This window comes from Halichoerus grypus, chromosome 7, assembly GCF_964656455.1.
Source record: "Halichoerus grypus chromosome 7, mHalGry1.hap1.1, whole genome shotgun sequence".
Lineage (NCBI taxonomy): Eukaryota > Metazoa > Chordata > Mammalia > Carnivora > Phocidae > Halichoerus > Halichoerus grypus.
The window spans coordinates 48474971-48493374 of NC_135718.1; the positions used below are offsets into that span (position 1 = coordinate 48474971).

At 56.0% G+C, this 18404-nt stretch overlaps 1 protein-coding gene across 7 annotated transcripts in view; it reads left to right on the top strand.

Moving 5' to 3' along the window:
* The window catches only part of DLG5 (discs large MAGUK scaffold protein 5), a 221029-nt gene that overhangs the window by 89513 nt on the left and 113112 nt on the right, over positions 1 to 18404 (top strand). For 6 of the 7 annotated variants that reach the window (XR_013449724.1, XM_036089831.2, XM_036089833.2 and 3 more), the window contains 14 exons: positions 1639 to 1731; positions 2120 to 3139; positions 3914 to 4037; positions 4370 to 4514; positions 5924 to 6036; positions 6677 to 6766; positions 7076 to 7226; positions 10200 to 10362; positions 10489 to 10622; positions 11285 to 11431; positions 12681 to 12864; positions 13384 to 13532; positions 14440 to 14610; positions 15483 to 15679. Coding sequence is in view for 6 of the 7 variants with exons in the window: in XM_036089831.2 (XP_035945724.1) it covers positions 1639 to 1731; positions 2120 to 3139; positions 3914 to 4037; positions 4370 to 4514; positions 5924 to 6036; positions 6677 to 6766; positions 7076 to 7226; positions 10200 to 10362; positions 10489 to 10622; positions 11285 to 11431; positions 12681 to 12864; positions 13384 to 13532; positions 14440 to 14610; positions 15483 to 15679 (2881 nt within the window). In the remaining variant the exon portion in view is untranslated. The remainder of the gene's footprint in view (positions 1 to 1638; positions 1732 to 2119; positions 3140 to 3913; positions 4038 to 4369; positions 4515 to 5923; positions 6037 to 6676; positions 6767 to 7075; positions 7227 to 10199; positions 10363 to 10488; positions 10623 to 11284; positions 11432 to 12680; positions 12865 to 13383; positions 13533 to 14439; positions 14611 to 15482; positions 15680 to 18404) is intronic. The other variant, XM_036089835.2, reaches the window with a different exon arrangement.

The window sequence follows — 18404 nt, forward strand, 5'->3', positions numbered from 1 at the left end:
CCCTCTCCTCTCCTCTCTTCTTCTCCACCCAGATGGGATCGTAATAGACTGAGCTGCTAACCTCATTTCTTGTTTCCCACAGCCTGCCCTGAAGGTTCTTCCGTAGTCACATCGTTAGATCTGCCTAGGTCATGTCAGTAACTAATTAGTTGCTTATTCCTTAGTGGTGGCCATTCACCAGTCCCCCCGATGGACAGTCAGGACATCTTTGCTTTTACGAGTAGGGCTGCAAGGCCACCGTTACATCTGTCCACAGGGACCCACGGGAGTGTGCCCCGGCGTGATTTCCCTGTGGGGGGCGGATTGCGGGATCTACGGGCATCAGCATTCAACAGTTGACGTGATCTCTCCCCATGTGGTCAAAGAGATCATGGCCTTTTCGATCCTACCTGCAGAGGGTGTGGGAGCTCATTGCTTCTCATCTTTGCCAGTGTTTTTCAGATTTCGGGGGATACCAGAATTTGAAAGCAATATGGCCATTGTGAAAAAATTTTAAGATGTGGATAAGTTGTAGGAAAAAAACAACCAAATGAATCAATCCATCACCCCAAAATAATCACTCTGCCTATTTTTTTTAACTGTTGATTTTGAAATAATTAGAGAAATAATTCGGTTATGACATTAAATAAATACTATTGAAAAATAGATAAAGTGGCGACGGTAGTACGGGGAGGTCCTATGTACCTTTCATGCAGTTTCCCCTGACGGTTACATTTATGTGACTATATAATATCCAAACCAGGCAAACAGAGTCGTGCATGTGTAGCTCTGTGTCATTTTATTATCACGTTTTAAGTAACAACAACAAAATTAAGATACAGAGCTATTCCACGGGCACAAAGATCTCCCTCTTGTTACCCCTTGATAGAGGCATCCATAGCCCTGCTCTCCATTCCCCATCCATAACCCTTGGCAACTAATTTGCTCTCCATCTGTATAATTTTGTCACCTCGAGAACCTTATCTAAGTTGAATTGTACGGTATGTGACCTTTTGAGATTGGCTGTCCCAGCATGATCCCGTGAGACCCATCAGGTGGTTGGGGGTACCATCAGCATGTTCTTTTTGCTGCTGGGCAGCATTGCATGGTCTGGATGCATCCCAGTCTCACCATTCACTGTTGCACATATGCTTCTTTAAAAGATGGGAACATATCTGAGAGAAATGTGGACAGAGGTGTAGGCCTATGGGATTACGAGAATCTTTGTGAACAGGAATGATAACATCTCATCTCACCTGACACTTAACAGTTTACAAAGGCCTTCCACACCATGATCTCCTTTTTAGTCTCCTGACCTGGGGTCAGGCGTGTTTATCTTCCATTCTGTGCGTGAAGGAGCTCTGAGCCATGGCCATGCCCCACGCGGCAGCCAGCTACAGAGCCTGGTCATTCCCCCAGGATGCCTGTCTGGTCCCAGTCAGACAGGCACCTGCCCCTAACGTGATTTTAAGGCTCTGTGTTTTGTTTGCCTTGGAAGTCGCTTCACTGGATTTCTCAGGCCTTATTGGGGAGGGGCTTTCTCTCCTTTGCCAACTCCAGACTTGGGCCCCTTATAGAAGAACCAGGCCCACCGTCCAGAATGGGCTGGTAGAGACCCTGACCTGGTGGTGGGCCCGATGGCTCTCTGTTTGGCCCTAGATCAATGGCATTGCGCTGGACAACAAATCTCTGAATGAGTGTGAATCTCTGCTACGTAGCTGCCAGGACTCCTTGACCCTCTCCCTCCTGAAGGTAAGGACCCCCACCCAACACCGGCTCTGCTCTCATCGGCTGTGGGGCAGGCAAAGCCTCAGCTCCATATACCTGAGCTGCTACTCTGCATCGTTGGGAGTCCTTGAAAAAAAAGGTATTAATTTACAAAGTGCAGGGTGTGCATGGACCCTGACTGGATCCTGGTTTAAAAAGAAAAGCGAAATAAGACATGAGGGACATTTTGAGGACAGTGGTATACATTTGAATCTGAACTGAATAATGAGGTGATCTTAGAGACTCGGGCACACTTTGGGGTGTGTGTGGCCCGTTGCTGACCCTCCCCCACCCCATGGGGACCACGCTCGTGGGCAGCGCCTGGTTCTGCGGTCTTACCCACTCTTTCTCACTCTCTGCGATCCCCACGTAGGTGTTCCCTCAGAGCTCCTCATGGAGCGGCCAGAACATCTTTGAGACCATCAAGGACTCTGATAAGATGCTGAGCGTCCGAGCCCACGGCCCTGAGGTCCAGGCTCAGAATAAACGGAGCTTGTTACAGCACAATAACTCCACGCAGACGGACATCTTCTACGCGGACAGGCTGGAGGACAGGAGGGAGCTGGGCCCCCCGGGAGGCAGCAGCTCCTTCCTGCACAAGCCGTTCCCTGGGGGACCCTTCCCAGTGTCCCCCCAGGCCTGTCCCAGCGCCTCTGAGCGCAGCCTGAGCTCCTTCCGCTCAGACACCTCTGGGGAGCGTGGCTACGGGCTGGTGGATGTGCGCAGCCGGCGACCACTGTTGCCCTTCGAGACCGAGGGGGGTCCCTGCGGGGCGGCAGAGGCCCCCCTGGATAAGGCAGACCCCGAAGGCTCCAGCAGCGGCGGGACCTGGCCCAAGGCCGTGCTGGGCTCCACAGCAGGGCCCGAGAAGCTCTCTGTTTATAAGAAGCCAAAGCAAAGAAAGTCTATCTTTGACCCTAACACTTTCAAACGCCCCCAGACTCCCCCCAAAGTAGACTACCTGCTCCCTGGCCCTGGGTCTGCTCACTCCCCCCAGCCCTCCAAGAGGATGGGGCCTCTGACGCCCCCAAAACCTCCCAGGAGGAGTGACTCCATTAAGTTCCAGCACAGACTGGAAACCAGTTCCGAGTCCGAGGCCACTCTGGTGGGCAGCTCCCCGTCCACCAGCCCCCCGAGCGCACTGCCCCCTGACGTGGACCCCGGCGAACCCACGCACACCTCACCCCCTCGCAAGGGCAGGGTCCGCATTGCTTCCAGCTACTACCCTGAAGGGGACGGGGACTCCTCCTACCTGCCTGCCAAGAAGTCCTGTGACGGGGACCTCACCTCCCAGAAGATGGACGAGCTGGGGCAGAAGCGCCGTCGCCCCAAGTCTGCTCCTAGCTTTCGGCCAAAGCTGGCTCCTGTGGTGATTGCTGCTCAGTTCCTGGAGGTGGGGCTCAGCCTCGGGGTGGGGACGGGGCGAAGGCACGGGGAGGGGCCCTGAGCTGGTGTCCCCAGCGTCGTGCTTAGCCCTGCCTCCTTTGCCTTTGCTCTAAGCACCTGTCCGAGGAAAAGGGGAGTGGGGTGGCTGGTGGATGCCCTCCTTAGGAGACTGGAAAGGGATGGGTGGGGGGGGTATGCATGTTAATGGCATATGATGCCAAGACAGGAACATTTTCTTGGCTGTGGTATCTGATTTGCTTTTTCATCAAGAAGCTTTTGAACTCGCACAACAAAAGCAAGGGACACGGACCAGCCTGGAAGGGTCCGGGGGGGCCAAGGTAGCGCCTGGGAATCTGTCGGCCAGCAGCAGGAGGCTGGTCCATGTCCGGCGGGCTGGTTTTGGTGGGTGCTGGGTGATGTAGTTGTCTCCAGATGGGAGCTGGAGACCAAATCCATACGACTCTGCAGACGAAGACCCTCACCCAGCCATGCAGGTTTTGAGGAGCCGTTACATACATGTGCCTGACGCACTCACGCATTCCCCGTCCTGTACCCAATTTGTTTACTTGAGAGACCAGGTTCTTTCTCTGTGGTTTTCTTCCAGAGTAGTGTCGAAGGAAGTTCTTCTCTTCTGGTTGCTTGAGGCAACATGAATGAGCAGTGACCTCTCCTGACTGTCACGTCGTGTGTCCGAGCGGGCGAGCTAGTGCTTAGGGGACAGACCTGCAGACACCTGTGCATGTCCATTTCCGGCCACTGTCTCTTGTCTTGGGTCCTGCAGGAGCAGAAGTGCATCCCAGCCAGTGGAGAACTCTGCCCAGAGCTCCAGGAATGGTCCCCATACTCGCCGGGGCACTCCAGCCGGCACAGCAACCCCCCATTCTACCCCGGCAGGGCATCTGTGGGTGAGTCGTCGGGGCGGGGAGGAGGGTCCATGGTGGGCTCGCAGGGCTGCTCGCTCCTGGGGAGAGTGGAGGCGGTCGTTTCAGGGTGCCTCTGTGTGTCCTCAGCCCAGAGGTCCAGAGAACTAGCAATGGCTGCCCTGTCTGGGATGTTCAGTCTTGTATCAGGGACATTTCTTAGCTTTTCAGGGCCCCTTTTTTCCATAGCAACCTGAGAAATAGGAAGCAATAAAACAAGTTCTCCCATCTTACAGATGGAGAAAGCCAAGAGCTTGCACAGGTCTGGGGCTGGCTGGGTGCTTTGGGGTGATTGTTCTTACCCAGCCCATTTCTAGGCACTGTACCCCGGAGCATGACCCCGAGCACCACTGTGAGCTCCATCCTGAGGAACCCCATCTACACCGTGCGTAGCCACAGGGTCGGCCCTTGCAGCTCTCCACCTGTGCCCAGAGAGGTCGGCCCCCAGGGTTTGCATCCCAGGTATGTGAAGTCACCCCATACCTCCCTGCACCCTGGGCAGCCAAGCCCCTGGGCACATGAAGCCACTGGTGCACAGAGTGGCCCACGGGCAGAGAAGTGTCCTTGCCTAGCCGGGAAGGGGCTGGTTAGAGCAGTGCTGGGGCCCCAAGAAGAGTGAACGCTAAGGATGCTCTCTTCATTCCTAGCATGGAGCTTGAAGAGGTATTTAAAGAGAGAGAGAGTGATGGCAGCTGGTGCTTAGGTGCTCACATGCCAGGCACTGTGCTGGGACCCTTGTAAACCTCATCTCGTTTAATGGCCACCACAACCTCGTGAGCTAAGGACTGTTGTTGGCTCTGTTTTATGGATGAGAAAACTGAGCCTTAAAAGGTGAACAGACTGGCTCAGGGTCACCCATTCATTCATTCAGTTGTTTGGCAAGTTTTAATTGAGCACCTACTACATGGCATGGACTTTTCTAGTTCCAGAGGGATATAGAGTGGAGAACTAAATCAACTAAACTAGGTGCTTTTCATGGGGCATTTATGTTCAAGTGTGGGAGGCAGACGGACAAGACAGGGTGGTACCAGGTGGTGCTGGGTCGCTCTGAAGACGAGGCCAGCTAGGCTGTGGACGAGGATGGAGGGGAGGGCGCTGGGAGGAGTTGGGGGGGGGGTGCTAGCGACATCGGGAGGCTGAGAAGAAGCCAGCCGCGCAAGACCTGGGTGAAGTCCCCCGGAAGGAGGGCTGTAGGAGCCACAGACACCTGGGAACAGTGTGCTGGGCTCTGGGACAGAGTAGGGGAGCATGCATGGGCACAGTAGGTCAGGAAGAGCGCACAGGCTATAGGGCACGGATCCTATAGGGCCTGCGGCCATGATGTGGAGTTGGGATTTTTTTCTAGTCTGGGCTTTAGGCAGGGAAGAGACAGTCTCATTACACAGCTAGACAAGGACATTGTTGGGTCTGATTGTAGGCCTGCCCGAGGTGGGTGAGGCCTGGGCTCTCTGCCCTCCAATGTCCCAGGCAGCTGTCCTGAGCGAGGTGTGCAGGTCCCCGCCCAAGGTCCTCGATGCCCATCCAGCCTCTCCCGCCCATCCTGGAGGAGAGGCTCCACTTCTCTGGGCCCGGACAGGGTTCAGAGCCTGTTTTTCCCGGCAGAAGCCCTTGCTCCCGGTGAGCCCAGTCCTGGTGCCAGGCTGGAGGAGGTGTGCCACTCCTCTACAGGCACAGCAGGGCCTTTCTCTGTGGGCAGGGCCCTCATTGGATGCAGCCTGTGAGCGTGGCAGTCTGCTCTTCCTACCTAGTGGCGGGTGGCTTCTGTGGGCTCAGGGAGGCCTTGGCCCAGGCCTGCTGCTTGTTTCTCCCCAGTGGCCGTGTCCAGGCCCGGTGTTCCTCCCGAGCGCCTCACATGTCTGGTTTTCTCGCAGCGTCCAGCACCAGGGACGCCTGAGCCTGGACCTGAGCCACAGGGTTGGCAGTGACTACTCAGATATGAGAGCCTCCCACGGGTCCAACTCTCTGCCCTCCAGCGCCCGCCTTGGTAATGGTACCACTAGAACCTTCTCACCATAGCGGGGCACTAGCCTTGTTTCCCTCTCTACCTGCATCCTCATGGCCAGACTTCCAGGTGGCCTGCCCACCCGGACCCTTCTCTGCTTCTGGGGCCAAGGTTGGCCCCACGCTGCTCTGGGACCCATCTCCTTCAGCCTTCTGTGTCTCTTAGGCTTTCCCTGGGAGCCATGCGGCTATTCCAGGGGACCCCTGGGCCCACGATTCTCGCTTCCTGACCCTGAGCCTATCCATGATTCTGGGGGTTTGTAGTGCTGTTCATGTGTGGGAAATGCAACCCAGAGGTAGAGACCAGCAGTTACCTCATAAAGAGACTCAGGTGGTGCCACTTCCAGCCACGTGGAGTGGAAGCAAGCAGTCCCCTCTGTCACTGAGATTCGTGTGATCCTGTTCTGGAGCAGTCCAGACCCGCACAGTTCACTCGGATCACTGGGTACTGAGTCTCTGCTTTTCTTGACCGGTTCACACTTAGGCCCCCTCGGGGATACGTGGCAAGGCCGCTTTGCATTTGTCATGACTGTGCTTCTTCCCTAAGTACTAATGTGGTGGCGAGGGAGTGAGGGCAGTGTTTAATCACATGTCTGAAGTTTTGTCTCCTCGTGGAACTGTAGGGTCTTCGAGCAACTTGCAGTTCAAGGCGGAACGCATTAAAATCCCGTCAACGCCAAGATACCCCCGGTCCATTGTGGGCTCCGACAGAGGTGAGAACTCGCACTCCCGTCCTGGCCTGCTGGCTCGCACTGGTCTCGTGGTGCAGCGGCTGGGCGCAGCGTGTAACCTCCTCCTCTGCTCAGCCGGTCCACGCAGGCTGGTTGAGCCTGGCTGTGAGGCCTGGTGACGTGGGGCTAGATAGAAAGGCCATGCAGAGCCCAGCCCCCGAATTCGAGGCCATGTGGTGTGGCCGCCTCGTGGAGCCACGTGCCTGGGTCGTGCCTCCCTCTTGGTCTGGGCCATGGGGGAGCGGAGATGCGGATTGCAGAGCCCGAGTTCCTTTGCACCTCTCCCGACAGGTTCGTTGTCACATTCGGAATGCAGCACGCCTCCGCAGTCCCCCCTGAACATCGACACCCTGTCCTCGTGTAGCCAGTCGCAGACCTCAGCCTCCACATTGCCCAGAATTGCCGTCAACCCTGCGGCCCTCGGGGACCGGAGGAAGGACAGGTGAGCACTACTGAGCATCTGTCCCACGGGCATGGCAGTGGGTGGCACATCCCTACAGCGGGCCAGGGCTTGGTTGAGGGAGTGGGCTTGTTGGTAGAAGTAGCAGGTGCATTGGAGGGTTCCAGCTGAGTCGATCCCAGGGCAAGACCTCTCTGCTTCGGGTCACCTAGCATTCTCTGGCGTGCCGCCTCAGCCCTTCACAAGGAAGCCCCGCAGGTGCATGGTGCCAGGAGGTGGGGTGCACATAGACGGCAAGGTGAGGAGCAGGGTGGGCTCCTTCCACAGAATGTCCATGGGAGGGGCTGAGCTGCAGCAGATGATGCTGGGGGCCACCTGGCCGAGATGATGTGGTGGCACCATTCACTGCTTCCCTGACCCCGATTAAGGACTTTCCATGTGTTAAGTCATGAAATGCTCACAGTGACCCTGTGAGCATCGTGCATAGTCATCGTCGTCATCATCATTGGTTCTCTTTTACAGATAAGGAAACTGAGGCCAGAAAGTTGGCGTGACCTATCTGTGGTCACATGGTTGGTGATTGGCCTACCTTCCTTAGAATCAGGGCTCGTTCTTATTCTTTGCTTTTTGGCTCCAGAACACAGCTGCATCACTTGTCCCCCTCATTCCCAGGCTTTTTACATACCGGAAAAAAATGTATGTAAAAGTATAGCTTAGCCATTTATTGGTTCGTTTTGAAATGCTGGCCAATCTGCTGAGATTTCGGGTTAACTTCAGGCTGATGTCAGTCCAGACGGTTGGACCCCATCCTCTAAGGGGTCCCTCACTCCCCCCACAAGCTCCACACCCCTCACCCACCTCTGCTGTTTCAGAGTTGAATTTACCAGATCATATTTATAGTTAAGAGGTCCTGTCTAGATTGTCAGTCTTCAGGGGATCTGATAAACTGGAACTTGCTTTTATTTAATCACTTAAGAGGAATGGAGCCACTCCTGTCCACTCAAATCCAAAATGCTGAGGGCCCTCATCTCTGAGCCATGGAAGGAACCCTGCAGGGTGGGCTCTGCATTAAGAAAATCATTTGACTTGAAAAATCTGAATTTGTAAGACAACCTAACAGGTACCCTGACAACCAGTGAATATTAACTGGAGCCCAGAAGTGCACCTGGGCCCGTAGGGGAAGCAGGTGCAATTCATGTGGAAATGTCTCACCCACATGATGCACATGGGAACACAAACTTGCACCAAGTCCCCGGGTCGGGGGGGTTGTTTTACTTGACCCCAGCTCAGGTCACTGAGCAGCAAGATCTTCCGCCAACTCAAGTGGGTTCCTTAGAAGCAGAGAGGGCCTGTCCCCTGCCATCAGATATCCCATAGTTAGCTCCTACAGCGTGCAGAGAACCGGGAGCTGCTCTGGGGAGAGGAGGGTGTCCGCGTTCCTGCCTTCACGGTGCTTCTGATCTAGTCAGAGGCGTAGTTTAATGTGTGTGACTTGACTGAAGGGAAAACAGCTTCTTCCCCCCGATTCTAACGTACATTATCGTGTAACTTCTTATTAGAGGAAACTGGGAAGATAGAGGAAAGTAGAAAGAAGAAAAGTCACATATAATCTCCTCAGTTGCTGTTCCCCTTTTGTTAAGCATGTATATACGTGTATGTGTGTGTGTGTGTGTGTGTGTGTGTGTGTATATATATATATATATGTTAAGCATATATATATATATATATGTAAGGGCCCTTACCGAGCAGGGTATGTATATATATATATATACCCTGCTGGGTAAGGGCCCTTATAACTCCAAACTACCTGGCACTGTGATATGTGGTGAGTCTGGAAGGGCATTGTGGTGCGGGTGAGTTTGGGAACGGGAGAGGTGAAGGGACAAGTCAAGAAGGAGTTTGATCTCAGACTGCCAGAGGACTGGGCCCTGGGCGGTGGGGTCCCAGCCTGAGGCCCGCTGAGCTGGAGAGACTGCTGTGCCTCTGGGTGGCAGGGGAGGGGTGGCTCAGGGACCTGGCTGTCCATCACCGCGTGAGTCTGTCTCCACCCACGTCTGTCCCCATCCACGTGCTCTGGAGGGGAGCCCAAGGATGTGGCACTCTGGCTGGCTCCTCCCTTCACCTTTGGCTATGATTTTGTTCTGCGGGAAAAGCTTAGGGGCAGCATGCAGCACAGTCCTCCCGGGACAGCTCTGCATCACCTGGCTGCCTTTCTGTCTGTTAGATTCCAGGCGTCTGTCATCCTTCTCTGAGCATCCCTCTCTTCTTTCTAACTTTTTGCACCTTCCAGATGTCTCCACCACCACAGATCTCTCTTGAGAGTGCCCGTGGCCTCCAGGCCCAGGTTCTCCTCCCTGAGGAGTCTGAGGTTGGCCTGACATGAGGCCCCTGCCCAAGCCCCCTCGTGCCCTTGTCACGGCGGACGGCTCCCCACCCCCCCACCCCCCCGGGCTAGCAAGTGCATGGTCCCCGCCTTGCTCCCAGCCTCCCCACTCCCTTTCTAATGGCTTGGGTTTGCAGCGGCTTCATTTCCGTGGTCATTGTACATCACTATATATACTGGTAGTTATAAAAACTGGTACTTTATATTGTTTCTTCCGGGTGACCGTTGTCCCAGGAGCCACTTCTTTTCCTCCTGGGGAGTCTGGAGACCCCACCAGGGTTTGTTCATTGCACATTTTGTTACAGCAACTCCTCTCACGTTATGAAACTCTTTGTGCTTTTTCCCTGCCTGTGTCAGCGTTCATAGTTCGCGTGGACCATTCTCTGTGTCTTTGGGACTGGGCGCTTCTTTGGCCATTGGGGGGGTGTTGTGTTTGTATTGCATGAGGTTGCGGGAAAGCCTATTACTGCCACACGAAGGTGGGGTCATCGCGTTCCTACCCAGCTCGTCATTATAGGAGCATCTGGGGGTCCCTGGCCTTTCCTGCATAGGTGATTGCATGTCTGACTGCATACTTGCCCCAGACCTTTCCATTGTGTCTGAGTCCCCGCAACTGTTGGCTCTGTTCCAAGGCCCTATGCAGAGGAGCCACGTCACGTGAAGCTGCAGAAGGGCTCGGAGCCGCTGGGCATCTCCATCGTGAGTGGAGAGAAGGGTGGGGTCTACGTCTCCAAGGTGACAGGGGGGAGCATCGCTCACCAAGCCGGCCTGGAGTATGGGGATCAGTTACTTGAGGTGAGTGAGAGCTGCCCCTCGCACTGCCTTCTTCTCTCCGTCCTCTCCTCCCTTCCTGGGAAGAGCTGTGCTTCCCCGGTCCCCAGCCCCCACCGCGTCACTGAGCGTGCTCTGGATGTTCCCTAGTTCAATGGCATAAACCTGCGGAGCGCCACGGAGCAGCAGGCCCGGCTCATCATTGGGCAGCAGTGTGACACTGTCACCATCCTGGCCCAGTACAACCCACACATGCACCAGCTCAGCAGCCACTCTCGGTCCAGGTGAGTGCCTGGGCTTCCCATGGGGGGCGTCCGGGCTGGGGCAGGACAGAGGGTGCAGCCCGGGGGCTGACTGTGAGTTCCGGCCATTCAGCGGCCGGAAGAGGAGAGTTGGCCAGCCCCGGATTTCGGAAAAAGAACATGGAGGAGGAGGAGGATGTGAGGTGTAGGGTGTGGAAGCACATGGCTGGATCCCCTCCCCCCGTGCAGCAGGAAGCCCCCCCCACAGGTGTGTGGTAGCCAGGAACGGAGGCCCTGGGGGCGGGATTCTCACACAGAGGGTTCTGGCCCCCTGTCCATGTCTGCCCCTGAGCTGTGGGTTGCCGGGCATGCGGGAGAAGGGGGAGACCTGCCCCTGCCACGCAGCACTGCGCAGCTCAGCCAAGGGGGGACAAGATGCACAAACGGAGGCAAAGGGATGGTGAATTTGTGGGCCCCCAGCCCACACCTTCAGAGAGGATCCCCAGGTTGAGGACAGGCAGATCCTACAGGGTGGACGACCTGAGTCCCAGCTCCCAAGGCATCTGCTCTTCTCCGGGCTCCAAGCCCCTGACCCAGTCCCTGCTCTCCACCCCCCCTAGCCATGGTCAGCACCGGAGAGGGGGTGGCTGAGGACGGCCGGGGACCGCGGGCTGCTCTTTACTCCTCCTGCCCTCCGTCCCCAGCTCCCACCTGGACCCTGCCAGCACCCACTCCACGCTCCAGGGCAGCAGTACCACCGCCCCGGAGCACCCCTCTGTCACTGACCCGCTGATGGAGCAGGAGGAGGGCCCTGGCACCCCCCCGGCCAAGCAGAGCACCCCCATTTCCAGGTCAGCCAACGCGTGCTGTGAGCCTTCTGTCTGTGCGCGCCGGCCTGGGGGGTGGGGCAGGCGGTCGTGGTTGTGGCCTGAGCACACCCTGCCGGCATCCCCCCCTCCCCCCCAGGGCCACGGCCGCATAGCAGGCTGTCAGGCCTTGGGGTGGGAAGCATGCCATTCCTTTCCTCCCGCCCTCCTGCCCTTTCTCACTTTCTTGTTTTTTCTCTTTTGTTTCCTCGTTGACTTGTTCCTAGCTCTGCCTCTCTTCCTTTCCTCCTTTTCTCAGTTACTCGTGGTCTGTCTTTAGTCTCCACCCAGCCAGGTCCTGGGCTGTGGCCGCCACCAGCAGTCGCCCCCAGGGAGCTCCGGGGTTAGAGGGTGACAGGCCAGTGTCCAGGCATGTGCAGCACGTGCTGGGAGGGCCGGGGCAGGTCACGCGGGGCAGTGAGCAAGAGTGTGGCAGGGAGCAGAGCCAGTTAAGTCAACACGTTCAGGGTGAGCAGGGGTTAGCTGTGCACATGGGGGGAGCGGGAGGCATGGCCAGAGGGCAGGAGGAGGCAGGGCATGCACAGGAGCCAGAGGGAAGATGGGGAGAGGGCCGCACGGGCCTGGGCGTGCAGCCATCGTTCCGTAGGCCCGCACCAAGCCCTGGCCTCCCTCAGAACGAGGCCCGCTCTGCGTTCCTGCCCTGGATCCGTCACGTTGGGACTTGGATGCGGTCACCACAGCTGGCCTGTCCCCAGGTCCCCATCGCTGTCCCGTTTCCTCCCCTCCGAGTGCTAACCAGTGTCTCCCTCACTGTGCTGTGAGTTCCCCGATGGCCAGGGGCCCCCTCTTGGTGGCGTAGCACAGTCCCTGGGCCAGAGAAGCTGCTCCGTACACGTTGCCAAGTGGTCTGTTGTGCCCTGGGCTGTGAGACTAGCTCTGACTTTCCTCAGGCAGAACAGGGTTAGGAGAACAGGTGCCGTCCAGGTGGGGAGAGAGGCAGCCCCACGGCACTCGATGGACAGCTGGGCCAGAAAGCAGGGCACTGGTTTTCATTTGGTCCCCAGCTGGCTTTCTCAACTGGGGCCGTGTTTTCACCTCTACAAACCTCAGCTTCCAGCCTGTAAACTAAGTCGCTAGAGCCAGAACCCGGATGGGAGCGCCGGGAGACCTCACGGAGTAAAGGGAAAACTGCCGGGGCATTAGCCACTGTGTAGTCTTTCACGCCCTGCTCCCCCTGTGTGTGATTGAGGGACTTTCTTTTCCTTCCCCAAAGGATGGTGGGAGATGTCAACAAGAAGACCCCAGAGCCGCGAGTCGTCTTCATCAAAAAATCCCAGCTGGAGCTTGGAGTCCATTTATGTGGAGGGAACCTGCATGGGGTGTTCGTGGCGGAGGTGGAGGATGACAGTTCTGCCAAGGGCCCTGATGGCCTTGTGCCCGGAGACCTCATCCTCGAGGTGAGTTCTGAGCTGCTGAGCGGCAGGCCCCGCCCCTCCCTGCCAGCCCCGCGGGCTTCCTGCACCCTCCAGCAGCACGGGGTGGCTGTCGTGCCTGGCGCCCCCTGGTGGTGCTGAATGCTGCCAGGACCCTGGGGACGGGTCACAGGGCCGTGAGCGGGGCCCTGGCTTGGGCACTGGTGTCGGGAGGGAGGATCCTCTACTGTGTCAGCAGCAGGACCATGGTCTGATGGAGCATCCTCTCCCTCTTGCTGGGTCTCCCGTTTGATGGGGGAGATGGTTCATAGGTATTCAAAGACACGGGTAGTATAAGCAAAAGGTGGTATAAGCAAGTGAGGGCTGTAAAAACAGGCCAGCAGACCCTGGCAGAGGACTCAGCCTTACCTGCAGAGGCGAGGCATGCAGATTCCCAATGAAGGGGATCTTAAATCTCGGCCTTATCCCACAACCGCCCGCTCACTGGTGCCGGAGGCGCCCCTGGCTTCTGCCCTCTGAGCACAGTCCGCTGTCCTTGTGCAGTATGGCAGTCTGGATGTGCGCAATAAGACTGTGGAGGAGGTCTACGTGGAGATGCTGAAGCCCAAGGACAGTGTCCGTCTCAAGGTGCAGTACCGCCCCGAGGAGTTCACCAAGGTCAGGGGCCTGCCTGGCGACAGCTTCTACATCAGGTACCAGGGGCCAGGGGTTCCAGGGATTTGGGGCCAGGGGAGGTGCCTTCTGAGGAGACTGGTCCTGGTGAGTGTCTCTGCAACACAGAGGGCCGGACTGTGGTCCTTGTTGCTTGGGCCCCAAACCACGTGCTCACGGCTTGTGACTTAGATGCTTGTGACTTAGGGATACTTTGCTTGAGGGCCTGCAGGACCACATGGGCTCCCTCTTTAGGGTTTGGGGCTTGGGAAATTTTGAGGCTGCAGAGCCCCATTTTCCTGTGCGCTGCACTCCTCTCCTGGTCTCCCCCACCCCACGTCGGCAGATCCATCTGCGGTGTGTGTGAGTATCAAGGCACGCGCGTGCCCGAAGTACGGTATGACTTGTGTGCAGGTGGGCACAGGCACCAGGTATTTTCTAGAAGGAGCTCTAGCTTCCTTCATGTTCCCTAAGCTCTGAGGCCACAGAAAGGAAAAAGCACTGAGCAGCTGTGTACTGTGAGATACGGTCTCTGTCTCTAGGACACCCTCCTGGGTGGGAGGTGACATATTTCCATCCTGGAGAGTTTCCCTTCTATAGGAACCATTGACCTTGACTTGGCGGCAGGGAGGGAAGGCCCATTTGGAAGACGGGATATGGTCCTTGGCAAGACGTTCTGTATCTGATGGATGTGAGGCAGCCCTCGTCCCCAGGGAGCCCCTAGTCTTAGGGGAGGCAAGACAACGTTGTTCTGTTACATAAAGCCGGGGGTTCCCTTCTCTGGGAACTGCCCCCAGCATGGGGAGAGGTGGGTCCTGATCGTGGTCTGGGGAAAGCTCAGAGCAGGAGAGCTGTCTCAGGAGACTGGCTGCCAAAGCGTGCGGCTGGCTGGTCTTCCAGCAGCCGGTAGCCTCCTCCTGATCCTGTTCCCTCTGTCTCCTGGCCCAGGGCCCTGTATGACCGGCTGGCGGAGGTGGAGCGTGAGCTGAGCTTTAAGAAAGATGACATCCTCTACGTGGATGACACCTTGCCTCAGGGCACATTTGGGTCCTGGATGGCCTGGCAGCTGGACGAGAATGCCCAAAAGATCCAGCGTGGCCAGATCCCCAGCAAATACGTGTAAGTGTTCATGTCTGGGCTTGGAGGGGGCGGCGCCCACCCCTGGAGCTGTCCCACAGGATCGGGGTTCAGTTTGCCGTGCACCCTGGTGTATGGTCTGTACGTTTTGCCCAAACCGCTTGTCTAGAAAGCTGCTTCTAGTGCAGTGCAGCGGTGTACGTAAGTCAGTGCTCTACAGAAGAACCGTGGCAACTTAGGAAACATAACTGTTATTTTTAGCAGATTTATTGAGATATATTCCTATACCATGCAGTCCACCCAAAGTGTCCGATTCAGTGGCTTTTGGTGTACTCACAGCCGTGCGCCACCATCCCTACTGTCATTTCAGAGCTTTCTCGTCTGCTCAGAAGCAGCCCTGCACGCGTTAGCTACCCCACCTGTCCTTCCGTCTTTCCTGCCTTTCTCCCCCACCCGAGGCAGCCACGACTCTACTTTCTGTCCCTGTAGATTTCCCTGTTCTGGACTCTCCTGTGAATGTGGCCTTCTGTGCCTGCTTTCTTGCGCTTTACATAGTGTTTTCGAGGTCCTACCATGTCGTGGCGTGCATCCGTGTTTCATTCCCTTTTGTGGCTGGAAGCCTCACTTGTCATGTCACCAAGGGAAAGCTGTCCCAGCACTTCCTTTTGACTCTGACCTGAGTGTAGGAACTGGCCTGCTCCGAGAGCGTCCCCTAGCTCTGGTGCGTGGGTCACCCCCACGGCAGCAGTACTGAGGGGTCCTCGGTGGTGTGGGTGGGTGGCATAGCCAAGAGACCTGCCACAGAGCGTTGGAGGAGCCTGGGGTCCTGGCTTTCCCCTCCGCGTGGGCAGGGCGGGGTGGGCAGGAGGCGGGCGCTAGGCCCTTCCCAGCATCACCATTCCCTGTGCCCGCAGGATGGACCAAGAATTCTCCAGGAGACTCAGCATGTCTGAGGTCAAAGATGACAACAATGCTGCAAAGACGCTGTCGGCGGCCGCACGCAGATCCTTCTTTCGAAGGAAACATAAGCACAAACGCAGCGGGTCCAAAGATGGGAAAGACCTCCTTGCCTTGGACACCTTTGCCAACGACACCATTCCACTCTTCGAAGGCAAGTGGCCGAACTCACTTTTCCAGCAGGCTCTCAGAATTAGGCTTGCCACTGACCACAGAGACAGGACAGCAAGGACTTAGACAAGATAGAGGTTCACCCTGCTTTTGCACCGAAGTCCCGGTCGGGGTGGTGGTACTGCTGTCCTCAGGGTCTGCCATCTGTCATCTGTAGGGCGTGGCTTCCACGGTCAGCATGTGACATTGCAGCGCCAGCCATCACATCCCGATTCAGGCAGCGGGAAGGAGGATGGGGCCAAAGTGTGCCGCAGCTGAGTGTGCCTCCTTAAACTGCTTCCCTGGAGGTCCCACCCTGCGACCTCGACTCACTGCATCAGCAAGAGAGCCTGGAAAGGCGGGGTTTTAGCTGGCACCGTGCCGGCCTCAGTAACGTAGGTTCCGTTAGTACAGAAGAAGGGAAGGATGGGTATCGGACAGGCAAAAGCAGTCTGTGCTCAGTGCATTGCTTCTGGTTTCTTTTGGGGTTATTGTAGGCTGTTTGGTGGTAACCAAGAGCCACCAGTCTCTGCAGATCTTTGGCCTTTTCTGGCTTCATTCCTGTGTCCATGAACGATTCTTACGAGATCTTCCCGGGCCAGGCACCGCACCAGGGCCGGAGCTGCAGATTAGGGAGTGTTAGACATCCCCCGGCCGATTGTCCTTGGGGAAAGCGTGCCTTTGTCCTGGAAAGCAGGAGGCTCTTACGACTGCCGCTCGTGGGATCCTGGTGTGTGTCCAGTGTCCTAGAATGTTGCCCTCCCAGGCAGGCAGGCTACGAAGCCGGCAACGAGCAGCACACGACAGGACAGCTTATTTCATCCTTCCCTGCTCCCTTTTTTATATATATATATATATATATACTTATTTATTTAATTTTTTTTTTTTTTTTTCAATTTATTTGACAGAGAGAGACAGTGAGAGAGGGAACACAAGCAGGGGAGTGGGAGAGGGAGAAGCAGGCTTCCCGCTGAGCAGGGAGCTCAATGCGGGGCTCCATCCCAGGACCCCGGGACCATGACCTGAGCCGAAGGCAGATGCTTAATGACTGAGCCACCCAGGCGCCCCACCTTTTTTATTTTTTAAATGAAGGCCTTAGGCCCTGGGAGTTGAGTAAGTCCCACCCTTGTTTGTGGCCCATTGTCCCTCTGTCAGGACGGGATGGCGAACCCCAGCCGGTGGCCACATCTGTTTCTGTACGGCCTAGACTAACCGTGGATGTTCACACGTTTAAATGTGGTAAGAGAGGCCGTCTGTAGGTGCGCACACCTTCTGGCCTAGACTAACAGTGGATGTTTACACGTTTAAATGTAGTAAGAGAGGCCGTCTGTAGGTGCGCACACCTTCTGGCCTAGACTAACAGTGGATGTTTACACGTTTAAATGTAGTAAGAGAGGCCGTCTGTAGGTGCGCACACCTTCTGGCCTAGACTAACAGTGGATGTTCACACGTTTAAATGTAGTAAGAGAGGCCGTCTGTAGGTGCGCACACCTTCTGGCCTAGACTAACCGTGGATGTTTACACGTTTAAATGTAGTAAGAGAGGCCGTCTGTAGGTGCGCACACCTTCTGGCCTAGACTAACAGTGGATGTTTACACGTTTAAATGTAGTAAGAGAGGCCGTCTGTAGGTGCGCACACCTTCTGGCCTAGACTAACAGTGGATGTTTACACGTTTAAATGTAGTAAGAGAGGCCGTCTGTAGGTGCGCACACCTTCTGGCCTAGACTAACAGTGGATGTTCACACGTTTAAATGTAGTAAGAGAGGCCGTCTGTAGGTGCGCACACCTTCTGGCCTAGACTAACAGTGGATGTTTACACGTTTAAATGTAGTAAGAGAGGCCGTCTGTAGGTGCGCACACCTTCTGGCCTAGACTAACCGTGGATGTTTACACGTTTAAATGTAGTAAGAGAGGCCGTCTGTAGGTGCGCACACCTTCTGGCCTAGACTAACCGTGGATGTTCACACGTTTAAATGTAGTAAGAGAGGCCGTCTGTAGGTGCGCACACCTTCTGGCCTAGACTAACCGTGGATGTTCACACGTTTAAATGTAGTAAGAGAGGCCGTCTGTAGGTGCGCACACCTTCTGGCCTAGACTAACCGTGGATGTTCACACGTTTAAATGTAGTAAGAGAGGCCGTCTGTAGGTGCGCACACCTTCTGGCCTAGACTAACCGTGGATGTTCACACGTTTAAATGTAGTAAGAGAGGCCGTCTGTAGGTGCGCACACCTTCTGGCCTAGACTAACAGTGGATGTTCACACGTTTAAATGTAGTAAGAGAGGCCGTCTGTAGGTGCGCACACCTTCTGGCCTAGACTAACCGTGGATGTTCACACGTTTAAATGTAGTAAGAGAGGCCGTCTGTAGGTGCGCACACCTTCTGGCCTAGACTAACCGTGGAGGTTTACACGTTTAAATGTAGTAAGAGAGGCCGTCTGTAGGTGCGCACACCTTCTGGCCTAGACTAACCGTGGATGTTTACACGTTTAAATGTAGTAAGAGAGGCCGTCTGTAGGTGCGCACACCTTCTGGCCTAGACTAACCGTGGATGTTTACACGTTTAAATGTAGTAAGAGAGGCCGTCTGTAGGTGCGCACACCTTCTGGCCTAGACTAACCGTGGATGTTTACACGTTTAAATGTAGTAAGAGAGGCCGTCTGTAGGTGCGCACACCTTCTGGCCTAGACTAACCGTGGATGTTTACACGTTTAAATGTAGTAAGAGAGG